The 25076-nt window shown below is 42.5% G+C and overlaps 2 protein-coding genes across 3 annotated transcripts in view; one reads left to right on the top strand and one right to left on the bottom strand.

Annotated features, from left to right (window-relative positions):
- PSMD1 (proteasome 26S subunit, non-ATPase 1) overlaps positions 1 to 25076 on the top strand; it is a 97396-nt gene that overhangs the window by 23696 nt on the left and 48624 nt on the right. The window lies entirely within an intron of this gene.
- Positions 1 to 25076, bottom strand: part of HTR2B (5-hydroxytryptamine receptor 2B) — a 202573-nt gene that overhangs the window by 165614 nt on the left and 11883 nt on the right. Inside the window, exon 4 of one of the 2 annotated variants that reach the window (XR_013839382.1) lies at positions 20121 to 21425. Coding sequence is in view for 1 of the 2 variants with exons in the window: in XM_079978108.1 (XP_079834234.1) it covers positions 20536 to 21425 (890 nt within the window). In the remaining variant the exon portion in view is untranslated. Of the gene's footprint in view, positions 1 to 19673; positions 21426 to 25076 lie in introns of those variants that run through there. The other variant, XM_079978108.1, reaches the window with a different exon arrangement.

Raw genomic sequence — 25076 nt, 5'->3', positions numbered from 1 at the left:
TTAATAAATAAAATAAAGGCCTGAGGTTCAGCCCCTGGGATTGAAAAAAGGGCCATGTCTCAAATGACAGGAAAGGCCCTCTGTCTGAAACTCTGGGAAGCAGCTCCCAGTCGGAGTAGAAAATACTGGCCTAGCATAAATTGATTGATTCTTGGGTTCAGAAGATGGAATTCGGTTTTAATGCTTTCATTAGTTCACAAATTTTAACTCCCCCGCCCTTCTTTTATACTAATGGTAGATTATAAAACTGGACAGTAGGAATTTTCAGAGTCCAATCCACAGCTCTTTCAAGTTAGACCAGTGGTTCTCAAAGAGTACGGCATGTCACACTGACGTAGCAGGAGACGATGGCAAGTACAGCAGGAAGATTCAAGGACAATCAATATTATATTTTGGTAATGCTTCCTGTTCTTACGTTTTATATTTTCTGGATGTCTCTTGATCATATTATGAAATAGTTGAGCTCTAAGTTATAAATCAATTAAAAAAAAACTGGTGTGGCATGAGCAAATTTTTATTCTGAGAGTGTGGCCCAGAGAAAAAAGTTTGAGAACAGCTGCTTAGACAGGGTCCTGGGTAATGTTCATCTGCACTGCGAACACCGACAGCCAATTCTGTCTTCCGTTTGCATTGAATCCAGAATCTGTGCAGAAGGTTTAAAAGTAAGTTCAGCAAGCAGAGGCTGCAAGCAGCTGCCCCCTAGACTTTATACTACCTGACAACCCTAAAGGCTGATGTTTTCACCTTATTCCTTCAGGGGCTTGCAGCTCACACAGCTTTGGAGACTCGGTCCCAGTTCCTGCTGAAAAGGGGAGCTCACATTCCTTATAGTTTTTCTGCAACTTGTACTCCACCAAACCCTGCTTTAATGGGAGAAGTCCTGCTCCCCATTCCACTTACCTAAGATCTAAAGTTTTTTGGTGTCTGCAGTAGGGTTGCCTTGGTAGTAGCACCCCAGTTGAGGAACGATCTCTCTGAAGAAGCCCACCAGATCCCTGTTCTTCTTTTGAAATATTGAGGTTTAACAGTATGGCTTCACTTTTTCCTTTGTATGTTTTATTGATAACCCTTTCTGGATTTCCTTTGGAAAGGAAGAGGAGGGCCAAGATAAGTGCAGTCCTAAATAAATCTGTCATCTGGTCGGTTTTGAGAGACGGGGCCGTCATTTGTAGCTGTGTGTCATCCTGCAGCCATAAATGTGTCTTGCCCACCCCTTTTCCAGAAAGTGCCACGTATAATTTTGCGTGCCACTCCTCCCCTTCCCCTGCGTGGGCAGCAGGTGTCTCTGTGGAGCCGTTGTGCTAAATGTGTGGCACAGCGGCGCGTCTGCCCTCCCCAACAAGCCAAGTGTGGAACAGCCTTTGCCGGAAGGGAACTGGTACTCTTCAGTTGACCTCTGTGTATGTGCTTATACAGAAGGCAAATTCCACACACTCCTTCCATACTTTTCAGTGATTTCCCTCCCCTGCTCCAAACTGGTTCTAATAAAAGAGTTTTAGCTCTCTGATCTTACTGCAGCTCCCCCCGCCCCCCGGCCAAGTATAAAACATAATCTGGAATTGAGAGCTTCCTGCCAAATGGTACTGTTATCTTTTTTTCTGAGTTTATCCATTCGGTTGTGCCTTCTCTGGGCATGGCATGAGTGCTGGAGCTGATCAGTTCCATTCATCCACTAAATCTTTCAGTGGTGCTGAGAAACACTGCTGTCCAGAATGTGTCGTCTGAATTAGCTAGAAATAGCCCAGTCTGTGTTATTCTGATCTGTATCATTTTTACATAATTCCGTTCCATTCCTACTTTTATCTGAGTATATACTATATACATTTAACAACAACAGCAAACCTAGCTTAATGTACCATATTTTTCGCCCTATAAGACGCACCAGACCACAAGACGCACCTAGTTTTTGGAGGAGGAAAACAAGAAAAAAAATATTCTGAATCTCAGAAGCCAGAACAGCAAGAGGGATCGCTGCGCAGTGAAAGCAGCAATCCCTCTTGCTGTTCTGGCTTCTGTGACAGCTGTGCAGCCTGCATTCACTCCATAAGATACACACACACACATTTCCCCTTACTTTTTAGGAGGGAAAAAGTGAGTCTTATAGAGCAAAAAATACGGTATTTAATTGCTTAGAGCTTATGTTGCAAAATTCAGGAAAGTGCAAAATCGGGCAATAGCTATTTCTGATCTGCGATCAGGTCATTTTTTATTGGCATTTGCAAAGACTGAATTCCTCAAGCATTCCTAATTTTAACTCAATCTTCAACACCCTTGTGATGCGGACTGGTGGTATTGGCCCTATATTGCAGATTTGCGGCCCAGGCTGAGAGATCTGTGTGGAGGTAGAAAAGTGAGGGGCAACGCAGGGACAGTTTGTCGATAACTTGTCCCCACTACATTTGCTTGTGCACAACCTCCTAAATAATAGCAATTTATAGCAAAGTTTCAACGTGATTCTAATTGAGTTATTTTAATAGATTGTGTTTTGTACTGTATGACCATGGTGTCCTTTCAGTTACTACATGATGCCGCCTTGGGATCTTCGTTGATGAAGGGTTGCTAATAAATACAATAAATAACAGCAAAACCAAAATAAAATAAAATATGTAAATTGGGAAGAAAAATGGGGAGAGTTCTAAAAGTCGGATAGTTGTTTATTTCGTTGTATATACGCAAGCCATTACATAACTTTAGACACCAGGTGAAAACATTCCTCTTCTCCCATGCCTTTGGCTTATTAAACCCACCCACTGTGGGTGGGTGGGCTGTTGCTATTTTGTTTGTTTTTATGCCATGTACTTTGGTGTTTTTATGCTGTAAATCACCCTGTGGTCCTTGGGTGACGGGTGTTACATATATTTGCTTATTATTGATAATTAAAATAATAGTAAAATAAATAATTTTATTAGTATTATTATTAATAGTAATAATAATACATGCTGCATTGCAGAGCTATCTGTCTCTCTGTGCCCCTCCAATGCTGCCTTATACCAGTCATAAGGAGCTGGGCTGTTGTTACTTATTGGCAAGTGCAATGCATTCTGCCATTGCGCAGAGACGAGGAGACTATTGCTTTGTATTTTTCACATCTGGGCCCTTGCTCTGGAAATGCTTTCCCAGGCCGAGACTTTTCTCACTGATGAGGCATCCCGTTTCTCCCAGGCGGTTGAAATATGCTCCATCTTAAGTGCGGCCTTTGTTCAATGCTTCCATGTGGAGAAAATCTTCCCTGGAAATGGTTCAAAGCCGTGGTGATAAGCTGGGAGCTTACATTTCTCTCTCCCCATAGGCAATCAATATACTGGTTTAAAAGCCAGCATTTGCACACACACATGTTCTCATCGGGTGATGAAATCTTGATATCTTCCTTTGGGTGGGTAGGTGGGGGGGTTGCCGGCAAATCTCTGCAAACAAACTCTCCTGCATGCTGTTGACGGCTAAGCTGCTTGAGAATGTGTGTGTCTCTGCCCTGCAGGTCTCCTGTTCAGATTCTGAGCTCTGACTTCAGAGGAGATGACAAGTATGGCAAGTAACGTTAGAGTAAATAAAAGTTTTAATGAAACCCACAAGAGGAATGGAATACCCTGTGCCAATGCCCTCTCCTCTGACTGTTGTGTTCCATCTATTTGTTGACTTTCCTAAGCTTTGTTGTGTGAATTCCTCAACACATTTCCTTTAAAATAAACTGTTGCAATTTCACTGTGGGTGTTGGTCAGAAAAGTTGGATTGTCCACAGAACTCTGTAAACATAGCAATTCTTAGAAAACTGATCTCAAGGACTTGGTGCCAGTACTGGTTTTAATCTGGTTTTTTTTTTTTTAAAAAAAAAGGGCAAGAGTTTTGGGTTGGGGGTTTCCCCCAGCAGCCTATTGAAGTTGCACCAGGTTGGCTGTTGCAATGAGTTTTACCTTTTTAATTCAAGAATAAGCATGGGCTAACTTTATTCTCATGCCGACATCCTTGCTAACATATCTGTGCTGTTTTGCATTCTAAAACTTGCTGCAGGAGAAGTTGATAATGCTTGACATTAGGCACTTTGCTTATTTATTGCTCATTATCTTAATGTTCCCTGCAAGATGCCCTGTGAGGTAGGTAGTATTAGCTGGGAACAAAGGGAGCTGCCTTGGATAAGGTTGTATTTATCCATCTAGCTCAGAGTTCCTTACAGCGACAGGCAGTGGCCCTCAAGCAGACGTCTCTCATCATCTGCTTTGTGATCCTGTTTAACTGGAGATGACAGACCTTGAATCCAGGACATTCTGTAGGCAGGCCATGCGCTTTTCCACTCGGCTGTGATCCATATATCCTGTATCTAAAATGGGGAAGTGGTAAATTTGGGCTCAGGACTGCAATACCTCTCCCCAGATAAACTGACCAGACTCTGTGATCATCACGAGAGCTCTGGAGGGTGACAACACAAGAATGGGCCTTTTCTGTGGTGGCTCCCTGTTTGTGCAGTGCTCTTCCCAGGAAAGTTCATCTGGCGCCTTCATTGTACATCTTTAGGCACCAGGCGAAAACTTTCCTCTTCAACCAGAAAGGGGTGATATGATAGCCATGTTCAAATATATAAAAGGATGTCACATAGAGGAGGGAGAAAGGTTGTTTTCTGCTGCTCCAGAGAAGCGGACACGGAGCAATGGATCCAAACTACAAGAAGGAAGATTCCACCTAAACATTAGGAAGAACTTCCTGACAGTAAGAGCTGTTCGACAGTGGAATTTGCTGCCAAGGAGTGTGGTGGAGTCTCCTTCTTTGGAGGTCTTTAAGCAGAGACTTGACAGCCATATGTCAGGAGTGCTCTGATGGTGTTTCCTGCTTGGCAGGGGGTTGGACTCGATGGCCCTTGTGGTCTCTTCCAACTCTATGATTCTATGATTCTAGGCCTTGAGCTGATTAATATTCCACAGCCTTTTAAATGTGTTTCTAGGAGGGGGACGTTATTGTTTTGTTTCAGTTTTAACTATTTATTCATGCTTTTATCCTGTATTTTTATCTTGGAAACCTCCCTGAGATCTTCAGATAAAGGGCGGAATATGAATTTAATGAATAATAATAATGAGAGTTGAAGCAGGGGGGCTTTTGGCGCACTGTGGACATTCTTTGCGAATTAATGTGCTGAGCTGTCTCTCAGGTGTGTTGCTCCATCCTGGCTTGCTCACCTGTACGCAGTAAGACCATCACTGCAGAATCAGACCATGGACCACATCTGTTCTGATGGCAAGTTAGATGCATCTGAAAACTGGCCAGTGAGGCATGAGAAGATGATAACCGTTCTCTTTTGTCTCCGATGTTAACTTTATTTTTATGGATACAGTGGTACCTCAGGTTACGTACTTAATTCATTCTGGAGGTCTATTCTTAACCTGAAACTGTTCTTAACCTGAAGCACCACTTTAGCTAATGGGGCCTCTTGCTGCTGTTGTGCCGCCGGTGCCCGATTTCTGATCTTATCCTGAAGCAAAGTTCTTAACCCGCAGCACTATTTCTGGGTTAGCAGAGTCTGTAACCTGAAGCGTATGTAACCTGAAGCGTATGTAACCCGAGGTACCACTGTACAGGTTAATAAGCCCTTTTGAATGTGGGACAAGAAGCTGGAAAAGAGTTAAAAGATGAAATGTAACAGGACCATGTGAATTGTAGGAATTCTTTCTAGCACTCTTTTTAGAAAAGGGTAAATAAGCTTGTGTTGTCTAAACAGTACTTTGGCAGGCATTGCGATTTTGTCTAGGGGGAAAACTGGTGCATGCAAGAGACATCTTAAAATGAAATAAGTTCAAATTGGAGGCATCCTTCGAAGGCACGGGAGACTAGAAAAGTCAGGTGTTGCAGACTGGGCTTTTGGCTACAGTAGTTTTTAAAGCTGTTTACTCCACTTTATCCTTCATGATATAGGCTCTTAGCACAGAGTTGGATCTGGCTGGTAAGTCGCCTCCAGCTCAGTTTCCTCTGCTTTCAGGTAAAAACTGCTTTAGGGCAGAGAAGCTTTTCAGGACTTGTCCACAAATGATCCAACAGATCCTTGTAGGGAGACACACTAAAGCGTTCCGTACATCACCACCACCACAACACAAAACAACAATATATTTATACCCCGCCCATCTGGCTGGGTTTCCCCTGCCACTCTGAGCGGCTCCCAACAGAATACTAAAAACATGATAAAACATTGAAAACTTCCCTAAACAGGGTTGCCTTCAGATGTCTTCTAAAAGTAGGATAGTTCCTTATTTCCTTGACATCTGATGGGAGGCCGTTGCACAGGGCGGGTGCCACTACTGAGAAGGCCCTCTGCCTGGTTCCCTGTAACCTCAGTGTCCGGGCTGCACGATGGGGGGGGGGGGGGGAACGCTCCTAAATGGACCGAGGCCATTTAGGGCTTTCAAGGTCAGCACCAACACTTTGAATTGTGCTCAGAAACGTACTGGGAGCCAATGTAGGTCTTCAGACTGGTGTTATATGGTCTTGGCGGCCACTCCCAGTTACCAGTCTAGCTGCCGCATTCTGGATTAGTTGTAGTTTCCAGCTCACCTTCAAAGGTAGCCCCACATAGAGCGCATTGCAGTAGTCCAAGTGGGAGATAACCAGAGCATGCACCACTCTGGCGAGACAGTCCGCAGGTAGGGAGGGTCTCATCCTGCGTACCAGATGGAGCTGGGAGACAGCTGCCCTGGACACAGAATTGACCTGCGCCTCCATGGACAGCTGTGAGTCCAAAATGACTCCCAGGCTGCGCACCTTGCCCTTCAGGGGCACAGTTACCAGGACCAGGGAGTCCTCCACTCCTGCCTGCCCCCTGCCCCCCCAAAATAGTACTTCTGCCATGTCCTGTCATGTCTGTGAACCAGTCCAAGTTACGACACCCCAGTCCTAGATGATATGAGTGATACATGGAGAATTGAGCTTGCAGACCCGTTCATCCCTGGTTGCAGAGGAAAATAAGGTTTTTTAAGTCTGAATACATCTAGTTGCATAAGTTCTGGGAACTGGGAGAGTCAGAGTGGAAGAGCCAAGTGGGGAGCATCTTGAGTCCCGTGTTTATTTCTAAGCGGCTCTCTGCATCTTTTCCCTTCTGCCACCTTTCCTGCTCACAGCTGTGGACTACAAATCTTGCTCGGCTGCCGACGTTTATGCAATTCTCTTCTACCCTGTTGGCGCAGTTTATACAATATTTATCTCAGTTGTTTGAAAAACACCATTTAAGTGACTTGTGATTTCTTGGTGTTTTGAATTTTAAAACGTCAGTTGCAGGGGAAGGAAAGACTGTGCCCGAAAGCGTCTTTATCTTTCCGGAGTCTTTGTTGTCAGGTTTCAAAGCAAAAGGTCTCTTTCAGTTGCTGTCTTCAGTTTAGCGTTTCTGCTTCAGGAAGCTCAGCTTGGTCGTCCTTCTTCTAATGTTTGGCAAACATTTCAGTGGGCCTTTTTATTATTATTCAGAAGAGAAAAAATATTTTGCAATGTGAAAACAAAGCAAAAATAGGAAAGTGCAGGTTCTTCGCCCCCAAAGCGTTTTGGTATATTCTATAGACATCTGTTTAGTAATCGAAGAATCTCAGCCTTCATTAAGAAACGAGAAAATGCATCCATAGCTGTAGATATTAAGACGTGAGTGCACAGTGCACTGTAATTGAAGCAAATTGTATTTAAAGTGTCATTGCCTTGGGTTTAAATAGTGCCCTTGGTGAGCAGAAGGAATTTCTGCCTGTTGGGGGGGGGTACAACCCAATATTCCCACATAGTTGTGCTGTATCACTCACAATTTGGGAGGGTATCCCCTGACCTTCAGGGGTGACTTTTGGAGGTAAAGGAAAGCCAGGAAATGGTAGAAATAGAACTCCATATTCAGTCATTTTGGATCCAAAGTACCGTAATGTCAGAAGCTGCTTTGCACCAGATAAGAATATTCTGTCATCCAAGACCACAGCTGCTTACTCTGACTTTCAGCAGCCTTTTGGGGCCACATACAGAAGAATATGGTGAAAAAATGTGCAAGCACATATTTGTTTTCTTTGTAACTCGGTTTCAAAAGTGGGCCCTAGGTCCTTTTAGACACACAGATTAGTTGTGTAACCACCAGCCAGGTAAAATTCAGTGTAACAGAATTAAATCAGGGTTTTTTAAGATTACAATACCTAATTCTTATTTGCTGGAAGGCAGTCATAGCGACTGAAATAGATAAATAAATCAATCAGTAAAATGCCTGCTTTCAAGAATTAAATGCACAAATATGGAAGAACAGCAGGGGACAGGCTGACTACTTAATTCCCAGTGTAAAGGTAGGTTCATAAAATACTACATTCTTTCTGGGCATGGGCACAAAAAAGGCTTACAAGGTACTCTTCCTTTTCTAAGCAAGCTGTATTATACATTAGGGAAAACATTCATCTTAACAATATTAATTTCCAGATTCAATAGGTTTGTGTATATTTGTTTTTCATAAATGAACACATTTTAGCGTTCTCATATTTTTATGACTGCTAAATTGTTGAGGAACAAGGCCAGTCTTTTTGTGTGTAGCTACCCCCCCCAAACCCCCACCCTCTCCACCTCTCTTGACAGCTGGCCAGATGAGGGAGTGGCTGGCTGGCTCTCTGCTGCAACCACAAAAGATGGCCATGATGTGCTATTACAGCTGTCAACTTGGCAGGGATCAGGTGGCCCAAGGGGTTATTAGTTGGGTTCCACTTGGTGCAAGGAAGTTGCTGCCTCTCTTTGGGCCTGAACAACATTGGTTACGAATTGGACATTCTGTGTAAGCTTCCAGCTTACCTCCAGGCTGAAGGCGGCAAGAGTCTTGGATATCCAAGGCTAAAACGAAGCAAACATTAAAAGAGAGAATTACACATCATTACTTCTGGAACAGAGACGCAGGTGGCGCTGTGGGTTAAACCACAGAGCCTAGTGCTTGCCGATCAGAAGGTTGGCGGTTCGAATCCCCAACGGGGTGAGCTCCCATTGCTCAGTCCCTGCTCCTGCCAACCTAGCAGTTCGAAAGCACGTCAAAGTGCAAGTAGATAAATAGGTACCGCTCCGGCGGGAAGGTAAACAGCGTTTCCATGTGCTGCTCTGGTTCTCCAGAAGCAGCTTAGTCATGCTGCCACATAACCCGGAAGCTGTACACCGGCTCCCTCGACCAGTAAAGCAAGATGAGCACCGCAACCCCAGAGTCTTCCGTGTCTGGACCTAATGGTCAGGGGTCCCTTTTCCTTTACTTCTGGAACATAAAAACAAGTACTTAAGTAACATTCTGGTTGCTTCTCCAATTCTGTATAGATGATAACCTGGAATCTTCTTGGGCATCTGTTGACATTGAATCTTGTCTATGATAGCACCTCCCATAATACATTCCTTCGCCCATAGCAGCAAACGCAGCAAAAAGTTATGTGGCACCTAGAACAGTCTTTATGGAATATGACACCGAACCTTAGGAATCACGGGAAAGTTGTTTGTTTTATATGGTTTGGCAGAGATGGTGTTTCCGAATTATGTCTGTGAGATGGCTAGTGAGCAACAGCTTCAGAATGGACTCCTCCTGCTTGCTACCAAGGGGGAAAATTTCTGTCAAGGTGACATTATATCAACCACCTCAGTGGATGAAGCCTTTTTCCTTGGCTCTTCGGAAGTCCCCGCTAAACAGCGAGTATTTACATAAGGATTAAACACTGATGATCTTCCAGGAAAGGGAAATCACATTTTCAGGATCTAGTTAACAAAATTATAGTGTCACTATGATTACTGCCCAGATGTTTTTTTCTAATACATATCCAGGAACATATGATGGCGTGGCCTGGAAAGCCCAAGCCTTTGCAAGATTTATTGTGAAGATGGATATGAAATTCCAGAATACAGAAAGTGTGTAGCTGGAGTACTGGAACTGGAGCAGATTTTTGCACATGACACTGAAGACTATGGAACAATCTCACTTAAACTGAAGAATCATTTTGCTTGTTCCCAGGAGTACAAAACCTTTTTCGTTGGGGGCATTTGATTTCCCCCCGTAAAATTGATTTGTCTTAAGTGACTGGCATTTTCTTTTATGATTAAAGCTGTTGATTCTCTTTTTTTTTTTTTATAATAATTTTTATTAATTTTCCACACATAAAATAAAGAACAGTGTAACACAATATAACTTCATACTCATCGGTTCATAGCCTTTTTTCTTTGACTTCCCCATACCTCCCCATCCCTGCATCCTTGTTTAAAAATTCTTTAGCAACCCTTAAGTCCATTGTCTTAGTTCCTTTTCGTAAATATTTCTTAAGTTTTTTTTTTTGTTTACTGCTGCAATTCTTTACTTCTTACCCCCTGACATCTTAACATTCCTCAATTTTACAGTTATTTTTAAGATATATTTTGAAATTCTTCCAGTCCTCTTCCACTGTCTCTTTCCCCTGGTCCCGGATTCTGCCCGTCATCTCAGCCAGTCCCATAAAGTCAATCACCTTTGTTTGCCATTCTTCCAGAGTAGGTAGTTCTTGCGTCTTCCAATACTTTGCCAGTAGAATTCTTGCTGCTGTAGTGGCATACATAAAGAAAGTCCTATCCTTCCTTAACACCACTTGGCCCACCATACCCAAGAGGAAAGCCTCTGGTTTCTTAGGAAAAGTCCACTTAAGGACCTTCTTAATTTCATTATAGATCATTTCCCAGAAAGCTTTAACCTTTGGGCAGGTCCACCAAAGGTGGTAGAAAGTGCCTTCAGTCTCATTACATTTCCAACACTTATTATTAGGCAAATGATAAATTTTTGCTAGCTTGACTGGGGTCATGTACCACCGGTAGATCATTTTCATAATATTTTCTTTTAAAGCATTACATGCAGTAAATTTAATACCGGTGGTCCATAACTGTTCCCAGTCAGCAAACATAATATCATGACCCATATCTTGTGCCCATTTAATCATAGCAGATTTCACCGTTTCATCCTGTGTATTCCATTTTAACAGCAAGTTATACATTCTTGATAAATTCTTAGTATTGGGTTCCAACAATTCTGTTTCTAATTTTGACTTCTCTTTCTGAAATCCTATTTTCCTGTCCTGTTTAAACGTCTCATTTATCTGATAGTAATGCAACCAATCTCGAACCTTAGGTTTTAGTTTCTCATAACTCTGAAGTTTCACCCTTTCCCCATCATAATCTATGATCTCATGATATTTTGGCCATTTAGAATCCATATTAAGCTTTTTTACTTCCCTAGCTTCCATTGGTGACACCCACCTAGGGGTTTTACTTTCCAACAAGTCTTTGTATCTAATCCAAACGTTATACAATGCTTTCCTTACAATATGGTTTTTAAAACTTTTATACACCTTTACCTTGTCATACCATAAATATGCATGCCAACCAAAACTATTGTCATACCCTTCCAGATCCAAAATGTCAGTATTCTCAAGAAGTAGCCAGTGTTTCAACCAGCAGAAAGCTGCTGATTCATAGTAAAGTCTTAAGTCCGGCAGGGCAAACCCCCCTCTATCCTTTGCATCAGTTAAAATCTTAAATTTAATTCTGGGCTTTTTGCCCTGCCAGACAAATTTTGATATGTCTTTCTGCCACTTCTTGAAACAGTCCATCTTGTCCACAATCTGCAACGTCTGGAATAAAAACAGCATTCTAGGCAATACATTCATCTTAATGGTAGCAATTCGGCCTAACAAGGAAAGTTTCAGCCTTGACCATATTTCCAAATCCTTTTTAACTTCTGACCAACATTTTTCATAATTATCCTTAAATAAATTCACATTCTTGGATGTTAAGTTTACCCCCAGGTATTTTACCCTTTTTGTAATTTCCAAACCTGTTTCATTCTGAAAACTCTCTCTTTCTTCCATTGTTAAATTTTTTTCCAACACTTTCGTTTTTTGTCTGTTCAATTTAAAACCTGCTACTCGACCAAATGTTTCAATTAATTCTAATACTCTTTTAGTACTAGTGTCTGGCTGTTGCAAAGTCAATACTAGGTCATCTGCAAATGCTCTTAATTTATAATGTCTAACTCCGACCTGAACTCCTTTAACCAACTGGTCCTTTCTAATCATGTTTAACAAAACCTCCAGGACCGATATAAAAAGCAAAGGGGATATTGGGCAGCCCTGTCGTGTACCTTTTTCTATAGGTATTTCTTCTGTTACCACGTTATTTACAATTAATTTGGCCTTTTGTTGAGAGTATATTGCACCTATACCGTTTTCAAAACCTTGTCCTACCCCCATCCCTTGGAGATTCTTTTTCATAAAAGTCCAACAAATGTTGTCAAAGGCTTTCTCCGCGTCCACAAAAATCAAAACTGCTTTCCTATTAATGTCAACGTCCAGCAGCTCCAAAATGTCTATAATGTTCCTCACATTGTCTGACATATGTCTACCTGGGAGAAAGCCTGTTTGGTCCTTATGAATCTCATCTGCCAACACTCTTTTCAATCTTTTTGCCAAAATGTCTGCAAAAATTTTGTAATCCACATTGAGTAAAGATATAGGGCGGTAGTTTTTAACTTGGTTCTTCTCAGTCTCTGTTTTCGGTATAAGTGAGATGAAAGCCTCTTTCCACGATTCAGGTGCCTTTTTCCCCTTTAAAATTTCATTGCAAACTTCCTTCAATGGTTGTATCAGCCATTCTTTCAGCATTTTGTAGTATTTGGCCGTCAGGCCATCTGGTCCTGGTGATTTTCCCAATTTCATATTTTGAATGGCACCCTCTATTTCTTGTTCTGTTATTTCCTCGTTTAAGATCCTTTTACTTTGTTCTGAGATTTTTGGTAAACCGTATTTTCTAATGAATTCTTCTATATCTTGCTCGTTGGTTGGCCCTTGTGCGTACAATTTCTTAAAAAAGCTTTGAAAACAATTATTGATCTCGTTGGGTTTGTGGATAATCTTTCCATCCATTTCTAAACTTGTTACCGTGTTCATTTTCTGCCTTTTTTTCAATTGCCATGACAGAAGTTTCCCACATTTATCCGCTGATTCAAAAGTTTTTTGTCTCATTTGCTTTATCTTCCATTCTATTTGTTGGTTCATAAGTTCCATGTATTGCATCTGATGAAACTTTATTTCTCTCAAAATCTCATGAGACTTTGGTTTGGACCTCAACTTCTTCTCTCCTTCTTTTATTTTTTCTAAAATTTTTTCCTTCTTTTCATTTTGTTGCTTCCTCTTAATAGAATTTTGTTGAATTAGGAAACCTCGCATCACGGCTTTGCTTGCGTCCCAGATTATTCTTTTTTCCACATCTGTTTTCCTGTTGATCTCAAAATAATCTTTTAATGTTTTAAGGGCCTTCTTATGGATCTCTTCATCCTTGAATAGGGTGTCATTCATTCTCCATCTAAAGGAACCAGTTGTTGTTAGTTTCATCTCCATCTTGACCGCATTGTGGTCGGAGCACGTTTTTGGGCAGATTTCTACTTTTTTTGTTCTTGACGCCAGACTACTAGAAATCCAAATTTGGTCTATTCTTGTCCATGTCATTTTTGCTTCAGAGAAGAAGGTTCCCTCTCTCTCTAGAGGATTCTTTATTCTCCAAATATCAATCAAGTCCATAGTTTCAGTCATTTCGAAAAAGATCTTTGGTAGTCTCCCTTCTTTTGAAATCACTTGTCTCTGTGCTTTATCCATGTTTGTTGAGACAACTCCATTCATGTCTCCCATCATTAGGATTTTATAGTCTAAAAAGTCAACTAATGTCTCATGCAACTTCCTAAAGAATTCGGCCTTCCCTTCATTTGGGGCATAAACTCCCACAATTAATATCTTTTCTCCTTGAATTTGTATTTCAATTGCCAGGTATCTTCCTTGTTCATCTTTAAATATTAATTTTGGAGCCAACTTTTCCTTTGCATAGATCACCACACCTCTTTTCTTTACTTTGTCTGATGAGATGAATTCTTGACCGAGTCTCTTATTTATTAATAATTTCCTGTGTATCCTGGCAATATGGGTTTCTTGCAAACATATTATGTCTAATTGTTCTTTCTTCAAAATGTGAAAAACCTGTCTTCTTTTCCGAGGAAGGTTCAAACCATTACAGTTCCAACTAAGGAGTTGCAGAGACATTTTGTATTTAGGTAGCTGTTCCTCCAACTGCTCCAAGCTTCTGCTCTTCCTCCGATGGTGGTAGTGAAAGTCCAAATGACAAATTTGCAAAGCTGTTGATTCTCTAGTTTAATTGTTTATTGTTGCAAGCCACATTGCACACATACTGGAAAATGAGATATAGATCTTCTAAATAAATGAGTCTGGAAGCCGATTAATGTGGCTTAGCTCATTTGTAAATTGCAGCCAAGTACGTACTGCTTAAAGGACTCTGCTTGATAACTCTGGGGTTTGTACTGTGGATTTTCCAGGGCAGAACCCTCTTTGTAGACTGAGGAAGCTGGGCTGTAAATGTTCCACTGGCCCAGTGCTCTTTCTGGCAGGCCATTCTAGCCCCCAGTGAAGGAGGGTGCACAGGCTTTTCCCATAGCATCTTCTCAGTCTTAAAAGTGCTGGTCTACTAATTCAGATTTTTTAAATTCCGACTAACGCAGCCCCCCTTAAAGCAGCTATGCTTTTAAAGTTTATGATGCTTTCTTAAAGTTAAAATAAGATGCAGAATTTTAACCAATAGAATTTAAGTATGTAGTGCAGCAGCACCTTATTATGATTGCCTCCCAAATTAAAAATAGATCTGCCTGCATTGTATTGGGACAAAGCAGGCTCTTACTATTTTAATTTTTTCTCTCCTGTGGAGCATTTCAGAATGTGTTTGGCAACTGAGATTCTATAGCGAAGCTGGAAAACGGTGAGCTACTTGAGTCATAAAACGTAATTGAGTTGAAAACTTAATTAACATATTTTTGTGGGAGTTGGACACTTGGGGAGTTTATGGTATTTTGCTCAATGCAAGTTTCCCTTCGCATATGTGTTTCAGGAACTTCATACTAGCTCTGATTGCAGTCCCTCTGAAATAAGTGTTCTGGAATAATTTATTCCGTCACAAAGTGCTTCTTGTAGAATAAAATGGCTCTTGGTGTAAATTTGAAGGAACCCATTTACAAGATGTGCACAGTTAACTAAACTGAGTGTTCTAAATGCTAAAAACTGTGTTGCTTTTAGCAGGCAGAGGGGTTGAGTTGTGTGAGCAGTTGAGAACCTGGTGGTGAATTGTTGGAGAAGGGGGCGTGTCTTGTTTTGCCATGGGTGCTGGGGACACAATGTTTTGGAGAAAAGTTGAGTGGTAGGAACAACTCTGATAACTCCTTGCTTAGCTCTTGGGGTGGCTTGGGGGGTCCTTCTAGGGTAGGCTTGATGCTTGCTGTAACATGCAGCAGTGGGCATCACCAGGAGACATTGGACCTCAGGTGTTGGCAATCCAACATGGGTATCAAGTATGAGACAACAGCCTCCTGATTCTTCTGTGTCTACTCCTGCAGAGACTGGAAATATTTTTAGATTCAGGTAGGTAGCCGTGTTGGTCTGACGCAGTCGAAATATATTTAAAAAAAAAAATGCCCAGTAGCACCTTAGAGACTACTAAGTTTGTTCTTGGTATAAGCTTTCGTGTGCATACACACTTCTTCAGATACACGAAAGCTTATACCCAGGACAAACTTAGTTGGTCTCTAAGGTGCTACTGGACAATTTGCTTATACATTTGGAAATATTTTTGTTTAAGAAAAAGTAGGTTGGCCACATGCACTACTAATATATCGCTCTGGGAGGGTGAATATGGTACACACACACAAAAAAAGAATTTAGCTACCCTTGCTATATAGCATACAGTTTTCATCTTGGGGCGAGTTACTTTTGCAGTGCAAGCAGCTGGTCCTGGCTTGATGCAAGGCAGCAGGAGGGAGAAGACACCTTCTCCTCCTTGCCTCTTAACACACTCAAGCAGGCCATCATGATTTTTGCATGATGTCACGGTCCACACCTCTTTGGGTGCGGATGGGGAAAAGAAGTGCAAAAGCCAGAGGTCTGGTATAAAGCGCGAGAGGGAGGCAGGCGCATGTGATTCCTGTCTCTCTTTCCCTTTCAGTAGGAGAAAGGAAGCTCCTGTGTCAAAAAGGCACATGCAGAATTGATTAAAATAAGTGCATCATTCCCTCCAGATTGATTGCCTGTTACTTTCTATTGCTGAATTTTGGTCTCTTTTAAAACTTGTGTCTTTTTGCACTTTTTATTGTCCTTTTCTCTATGGTATTCATCAGAGACCAAAAAAGGGTTAGTGTTAACACTCATGAATGATTACAGTGTTAACCTTTGTAAATTCCCTCTTGGTTTATGTCAGTAACTTTAGCAGCCAGGCGATGAGAATTGCAAAAACACTTCTGGAAATCAGACGAAATGGGTGATGCCAGGGGTAGTTTGGTATTTTTTTGTTTTTTTAAACGAGTGTTTGCTTTTAATAGTGAATGGAATATATTCACAATAGGGCTTGATTACCAAACTCCTGATTTCAACATTCTGATTCTCATCCAGTAATGGTTAAGAACCATTCGTTCAGACAAGTGATCATACTGTAGATAGATAAATAAATAGATGGATCTGTTGTTACCGTGGGTGTTCCGAGATAGCTGGGTTTCTGAATTCATTTTTGGCTCATGAAAATTTGAAAATAAAATTTCATAAAAGCATGAATGACTTCACAAGTGTTCTCTCTACATTTCAGCCCCCTGTTCCCTGATTAGGCATTTATTCAGTAAAGTCAATTTCTCTGGAGACATGAGCACCATTCAAAGCTTCTTTTCTCTTTCCCCTTTGCCCTGGACCAGCCAGCTCTGCTGCGGGATAAATAGTTTTCTTTGATACTTCCAACCTCTCTGCTGCCCGCCCTTAACATATGGATGATGTAACCTCTTGTGAAGTTTTAACCAACCTTGTCTAAAAGGCATTGTGTTCAAGCTATTACAGTTCTCTTCCATAAATAATGAAGGCATTTAAAGGCTAAGTGTTCTGATGGATGTCACACTAATTTCGAACCATTTTTTTAATGCTCTGGGGCCGTCATTATTCTCCCTAATGGACACTTTTGTCATTCTGTACAGGAAACAGCAACAGGGACAGGGTTGACAAGTCTGCAGTTGCAATCATATTTACAACATAGTGTAAATAGAAACCACTTTTATTTGTTCTGAAGTTTGCATGTCTGCCAATCAGGTTATTCAAGTGGTTTCAACTCCCCCCCCCCAACTTTGAGAACCGTTCTTCAAGATGGCAGAAAGATTTTGTAATCCAGTCAGGTCCCATAGCTCAGTGGTTTTGTGTGTGTGTACGTGTGTGTATGCGCTGTGCAAGCAGAGGATCCCTGGATCAAGCCCTGGTATCTACACTTAGAAGGGTCAGGTAGTGGCAGGGTTGAGAGAGACCCCAGTCTTGGAGGGTCTTGGAGGACCATTGCTAGTCAGAGGAGATTGCTGGGCTGCATGGACCAGTAGTATGACCCACCTTGAGAGAGTAATCAGCCCCTTATGTGGCTCATACAGAGTCTTGAACCAATATTTCCCAAATGCCTTGAACTACCGTATTTTTTGCTCTATAAGACTCACTTTTTCCCTCCTAAAAAGTAAGGGGAAATGTGTGTGCGTCTTATGGAGTGAATGCAGGCTGCACAGCTATCACAGAAGCCAGAACAGCAAGAGGGATTGCTGCTTTCACTGTGCAGCGATCCCTCTTGCTTGTCTGGCTTCTGGGATTCAGTGTATTTTTTTCCCTTGTTTTCCTCCTCCAAAAACTAGGTGCGTCTTGTGGTCCGGTGCGTCTTATAGAGCGAAAAATACGGTAGTTCCCATTCTGAATTCACTGTACGTCCCAGGACCTTGCAAGCCCTGCAGCAATAGTCGCTATTGTAGGGTAAAAGTGGAGATTCCTGCAGCACATCCTGCAGCTGCGTATGGCCATCTGTGGGTTGGGGTAGTTGGATATTTTTCCTGCAATGCTTGTGTCCTCTTATGCTCAGCTGAGTGGCAGACATTTCTTCTGAAGGACATGAATGAAACGGCTTCTTTTGCAGGGTCTGTGCCCAGAGCTGAAGTCAGGGGCGGGGGGACTCCGCACAACTGATAGATGTTCACTCCCTGAGTTCTAGAACCCACACATCTCTCCTGGAGGCCCAGACCTAAGTTTCAGAATCTAGACTGCAAACTGTTGACAGCCTCCCTTTTTAACAACTCACTGAAGGTGGAGCTTAAGAAGGGATGAACACTACGGAGTGCTTTTTAAGGGTGGGGTATAACACCTTTCAGATTAGTAAACAGGACATTTCTTAATAATCTCTGTGTCATTTGTCTCTGTGAGTGCTTTTTTCGCGGCTTTTTTCATGTAGAACACAGAGGTGTTCAGACTCTGGTTTGTGGACTATGGTAGTCCTGTGGCTCCGTGCAGATGGTTTGCGGAAAGTCTTGAGTATCTGTACTTGAACTGACACATTATTGATTCTCTCATTACAATGGAGGGTGAGACTGTGATTTTCCAAGTAAGTCCCCTGGTTTTGACAGTGATGCTGATACCCACCCATACCCATGATGTTTAATCCATAAACGGAAGGGGGGGTGTTCTAAAATGTAGAACAAAGTTTCCTACATAGTCTGCTGAGTTCCTCAGCAGTATCGAAGTGAACCGTGGGAGAAAGAAGTTTGAGAACCATTGATACAGACAACTCCGCAACCAAGGGAGTTCTGCACCGAAGTCATCAGGAGCCAGAGAACATGATTGAGCACCTACTAGATCCCGGTTTTGTTTGTTTTAAGGCCATGCTGAGAAGTAAACATTTATACGAGAAATAAAATATGGGTTTAAATATGTTAGGCTGCCTTATTTTGCAGCATTCCACACATAGCTCACACGTTGGGAGCATGGGGAAGCATAGCCCTCCAGGAACAAACTCCCCCCATAGTTTGGCCTTCATCTCAATTCATCAGGAAGAGCCGCCCTAGTTTGAGAAGAGGCTGCAGCAGCCCTCCGGCCATGGAGTGGTTTTTGGGGAAGGACTTGAAGTTTTACAAGTACGCTTGACTTGTCCTTTGAAAACTCACAGAACACTGATGCTATAATCATTTTCCACAACTAGTGACTGAGTCACAATGCTTTTTGGCTCTTTTTGCTGCTGTTGCAGTAAGTCAACAGGCAGGATCTGAAGAACCACAAAAGCTCAATTCAGTGAGCCAAAGTGTGGGTGGGTGTGAGAGAGGGAATTTAGATTTGTTTTTCCTCATTTAGCTTCCTTTTAGCCTCCAAAAAAGTGACTGCATGACAAACTGCTTTTGAAATTGAGGAAAGTTTCAAAAGCAGGTTGTGCTATAGGTGTCAAAGAAATATTAGCCTCTTGTGTGAGTCTAAGCAGCTCTTTCAATCCCAGCCCTTGAATTTCACTATTGGCCTCGGTTGGTCGCTATTATTTCATAGAATTGTAGAGTTGGGAGGGACCCAAGAGTCATCTGGTCCAACCCCTGCAGTGCAAAGCAGAACCCTTTTCTACTGGACTCTTTATGTAAGGCCCTTTAATGTGGCTTTTTCGACTGGGTGCTGTTTGAAACAGAACAATCTAGATGGGCCTTTTCTTTAGACTGATCAAGGTGTTACTGTCACACGATAACTGATTGTGGAAGTCGTGGGATCAGCATGAAATTTCTTAGTGCTATTAGCTGGAAATGAGTCATTGGGAACAAGGAGGCAGAATGAATTATGAAAATTAAACAAATGTGCAGTTTCTTAATTTATTAATATTAATAATTATTATTATTTAAACAATTTATATACCAGTTAACTACAATAGTCTCTAAGCAGTTTGCAAAGATACAATACAAAAAAAATGGTTAAAACTATAAAATCAAACTCCAATGGAAATGCCGGTGGGATTAAAAAAAAAGTTTTCAGTAGGGAGGGCTCCTCTCTGACCTCGACTGGAAGGCAGTTCCATGCATTGAGGTTATTCAAATTGCACCGTTGAGCTTTATTGGATAGGATTGTTTTTGTGGGGGAGTGGGACAATAATAGCTGAGAAGGTTATGATCATGTCCTTTCCAACTAGCTCACATGTAAACAGGCTGTATTCAGTTGGGTGGGGAGGATTCCTAAATGGTCTTGAGTTGTGTACTTTCTTTCCAAGTTTAATCACCCTTTCATGGAAGCCTTGGTAATTCTGCAAACTTGTATATACTTGAGTTTGAAAGTGCAGGCCTCTTCCTTTTAGTGTAAAATGTCGCTCTATAGGATGGTCCTATATAATCCTTATACAGAGACCTCCTAGCAATAATGCACCTTTTGAAGAGACGGAATGGGGAATCCGATGTCTGAGACATGATAGTTACCATAATTGTATTTATTTGAACACCTCTGTTTTGTAAACCACCGTGCTCAAATACTTTTTTTTTTGTAGCAGGATAAATTGCTGATAAATAAGAATAAATGAAGGTGGCCCTTTGAGTGAGAGAAGCCTCTACTCTTAGAGGAGAGCAGTTGATAAAACTATAATTTGGACTTGTATAAATAACAGAGGGGAACCACATATACATACTGGGCATTTATCAGTGAGTTTAGGGTATGGCCTGTCTTTTCTCTTCAGCTATACATAGCTGACTTGTTCTTCTGTTTTACCAACTTCATTCTCTGTGAGTAGCAGTGTATCCAGCAGTATGGCCGACGGGGACTGGATGGGCGAGGTGCGAAGCCGATGGCTTTGGTACATGACTGGATTAATCCCATTCCGCATTCCGTGGTGCATCATGAAAAGTTTGGAGTTCTCTGCCACGGAATTTCTGAACGAGAGCCTGCTGGAGCACTTCCGAATGGCGGATCCAGGCGTTGAGGTCGTGTAATTGCAAGTGATATATCTGCCAAATGCCTCCCTGAATGTCCTGTTGAAGAGGGTATAGACCAGTGGGTTCACGCCTGACGACACATACCCTATCCAGACAAATATCTCCATAAGTGTTTGGATAAACTCCTTGCTGCAGGACGTGCACAGAACGGAAGTGATGTTGGTTATGAAGAACGGGCACCACATCAACAAAAAGAGGAAGAATACAATACCCAAGACCTTGGAGGCCCGCTGTTCATTGGTAATAGTCTGTTCCGACTTCTTCCCGACGGTAGACACCCTGCGCATTAGCAGTTCTTCATTCCCGTTAGGCAAAGGCCTGTCCTTTTTGGAGTTGTCCAACATGGCCACTTTTTCCGGTGATGATCCGGGCGTCATATCCCGCTGGAATACTGTGGAGACCGTGCTCCAGGTAAAGCGCTGGGGCAGTTTGTTGAACAAGTAGGCTTTCTTGCGCAAAACTCTGATGGTCAGGAAGTAAGTGACCACCATGATGGCCAGCGGGACGAAGAAGGCAGCCACCGAACCGTAGAGCATGAAGTCTCCAAAACGTTCTGGTGTCAGCACACAGGTGAAGTTTGGGAAGTTTTCGACACCTTCTTCTATGCCGCGGATCGGGATCGGGATCGCAATGCCTGTAGGGGAAGCAGAAACCTAGTAAGCTTCAACCTGGACGTGGAACTGAAAGCGCCACAGTACATAATAAGGAGCATGTTCTGAGACTGGCTTCCGAACATTGGAGCAAGTCGTGCAAATGAAATTACAGGAGCTTTGCAAGCCCACCGTTAGAGAGAACCTCTTTATTTAATAACATTTATATGCCTCTTGATTGAGCAGAAGCCCTCAAAGCAGTTGACCTGGAAATGTCTCCAAAGCACAACAGATCAAGTAGCTAGATAGTACGTCAAAATAGGAAAGTATCAGGTCGAGGGAGGTGACTCCCATGAGATTAATTCTGCCTCTTGATTCCTTCTAGCCCATGTCTGGAGCAACACTGGCTGTTTTGTGCCCCATCTCCTTTCTTGGGCAACAAATAGAACAAATTTTTCTTGGATCACTTGTGTTTGACATAAAGTGCACGTTGCATTTGCATTGGTGACCCACTTCCCACAAGCCTTCTTTCCACAGGAGGGAGGAGAGCATAGCTGGGGAGCTTCATGCAGCAGAGAGCAATTGTCTCAAAATGGCGGGAAGGATGGGAAATGCTGGCAATTGGTTTTAATTTTTCTGTTCTCCTTCCCTGACCTTCTGCAAGTTGCAAGCACAGGATGCTTTGAGTTCTCTGGCCTAGCGAATCTTCCTGCCTCCTAACAACTGCTGCTGTTGAACATATTTGTGGTTTCTTAAGAGCTGACTTAGCTACCAAGCAAAACTTGGTGCCTTCGGCCCTGCAGCACTCAAGTAATCGGGTCAGCGATGAAGCTTTCACTTTTTAGTGCTGCCGCCACGGCTTTATAAAGTTTAGGGATTTGCTGTACCTTAGGCTATCTCTTCATGTCTTATGTACTGTAGAAATGACAAACATCCTTTTGTTCTCTTGTTTCATAGCAGTGCAGAGGCAATGAAAAGAATCCTGCTGGATTGTTTATTTATTTAATTTCTATGCCACCCTTCAGCTGAGGACCTCAGGGTGGTTCACAGCATAAAAACGCAAGATGAAAACACAAAATACATAATAAAAACAAGAACAAACCAAAGCAATAGACAGTGGGGCCCATCCAGTCCAACATCTTGGTTGCTGCAGTGAGCATCAAGATGCCTTGAAGAGGCCCAACGAAGTCCTATTGCCTCTGAACTTGGAGAGTCCATAGCTAGACATCTGCTAATCAGTTTTTAAGCTCCTCTGAAATTATTGAGAAGATGCAGTTCAGAGTCTGAGTACATTTAATGAGTAATAAGACATGGGATAAGTGCTGCATATGATTGATGCTGCTAAAACCTGGCATTAAAAGGCCACGTTCAAATAGTTTTGCCTCATTAGCCATTTCCTTTTTTTGACTGCAAAAGTTGCCTATTGTTTCCTTTGATTGCGGGAAGCTCTTAAATTTACTAATGTAGGAAGTGGTGTTTTTTAAAAAAAAACCCCGCGGGTGTAGTCATTGATTAAGTGGGTGGTGTATTTTTTCACCTCTCAATTGTTTGCAACATAACTGATTTTAAAATCATTCTTATTCTTGACACTCTTGGGCATATTTTGCAGCGCTTGTTTTACGGTTAATCTATGATGTCTGCTTCCTGTGCTTTGGAGCCATTGCTCGCCAGTAGTTTGGAGTCATTGATTCACTTCCCCCCTGCTCATCATTTGTCTTACATCTGGAGTTGACATTTTGTGTACAAACCAACGAGACATTAACAACGGGCAGTGTGCCTTCAGAGAGTTCAGAATACACGGAGAAGCATAATATAAACTATTCATTTGCACCTCATCTATTATTTTCTGCTTTGCGTACTTTTGACAACACAGTCATAGTTTCCTCTCTTCCTTTACCTCTGGACAGTTAAGTTCCCAATTGGACCCCACCCTCCTGTTCCTCTGTCCTTTTCTTTTTTTGTTTAGTGTGTCTGTCGGTGGGCATTTGACCCAGCTAGTTCACTTCTCTTTTAGATCCAAAAGAATTGGAGGTGGTGTCAGTTTCCCACCCGCAAGGAACCGCTCCTCACTGGGGCTAGTGGTAGTGACTGAATTCAAGCTTCTCTGAGCTTGGGGCATTGTGATTTCTGTTGTAGCAATCCAACTTTTGTGGGACGCAGGTGGCACTGTGGGTTAAACCACAGAGCCTAGGACTTGCCAATCAGAAGGTCGGCGGTTCAAACCCCCGCGACGGCGTGAGCTCCCGTTGCTCGGTCCCTGCTCCTGCCAACCTAACAGTTCAAAAGCACGTCAGAGTGCAAGTAGACAAATAGGTACCGTTCCGGCGGGAAGGTAAACGGCGTTTCCGTGTGCTGCTCTGGTTTGCCAGAAGCGGCTTAGTCCTGCTGGCCACATGACCCGGAAGCTGTACGCCGGCTCCCTTGGCCAATAAAGCGAGATGAGTACCGCTACCCCAGAGTCGGCCACGACTGGACCTAATGGCCAGGGGTCCCTTTACCTTTAATTTTAATCCAACTTTTGCAACTGAAATATGTTAAGCAATTTCCCAACAAACTAATAATGGTGATGTGTTTGTTGGAGGGGAGGTATTATTGGTTTGGGTTCTTTTTTTATGTACTTTGTGTTCTTATTTTTATGTTGCAAACTGCCCTGTGATCTTCAGATCAAGGCAGTATACAAATTATTATTATTATTATTATTATTATTATTATTATTATTATTATTTCCATGCTTTGCTCTGTTGGACAGTATGGTATTGTGTATTTTGATCCCTAACGTATAGGAGTTTGAGTTCAGAGATGCTATCTGAATGGTGTGTTAGGGCTTTGAGCCTTCTTTTGGTACAGAAGGAACATTTGCCCTCAAGACAGGTAATAATAATAATAATAATAATAATTTTTTATTTATACCCGGCCCTCCCCAGCCAAGGCCGGGCTCAGAGCGGCTTGCAAGCAATAATAAAAACAAGTTGAATGATTACAACTTAAAAGCAAAATTAAAATACAACATTAAAATATTACAACATTAAAATAAAATGTAGCCTCAACGCAGGAGGAGAAGGAAAGAAAAAAAGAAAGAGAGGGAGGGAATCAAATTGGCTCCAAGCCAAAGGCCAGGCGGAACAACTCTGTCTTACAGGCCCTGCGGAAAGAAATCAGATCCTGCAGGGCCCTGGTCTCATGAGGCAGAGCGTTCCACCAGGCCGGGGCCAGTATTGAAAAGGCCTGGCTCTGGTTGAGGCTAATCTGACTTCCTTAGGGCCCGGGACCTCTAGGGTGTTGCTGTTTATGGACCTTAAGGTCCTCCATGGGGCATACCGGGAGAGGCGGTCTCATAGGTACGAGGGTCCTAGGCCATGAAGGGCTTTAAAGGTCAAAAGCAGCACCTTAAATCTGACCCTGTACTCTACCGGGAGCCAGTGCAGTTTGAAAAGCACTGGGCGAATATGTTCCCATGGCAGAGACCCCGTGAGGAGCCTCGCTGCAGCATTCTGCACCCGCTGGAGTTTCTGGGACAGCTTCAAGGGCAGCCCCGTGTAGAGCAAATTACAGTAGTCAAGCCTGGAGGTGACTGTTGCATGGATCACTGTGGCCAGGTCGGGGCGGGAAAGGTAAGGGACCAACTGCTTGATGCGGCGAAGGTGGAAAAATGTCGCCTTGCCTGTTGCTGTAACTTGCGCCTCCATGGAAAGGGA

The sequence above is a fragment of the Podarcis cretensis genome (genome assembly GCF_951804945.1).
Source record: "Podarcis cretensis genome assembly, chromosome: 5".
Taxonomy (NCBI): domain Eukaryota; kingdom Metazoa; phylum Chordata; class Lepidosauria; order Squamata; family Lacertidae; genus Podarcis; species Podarcis cretensis.
The sequence above is the reverse complement of the archived record's forward strand: the minus strand, read 5'-3'. Positions and strand labels throughout refer to the sequence as shown.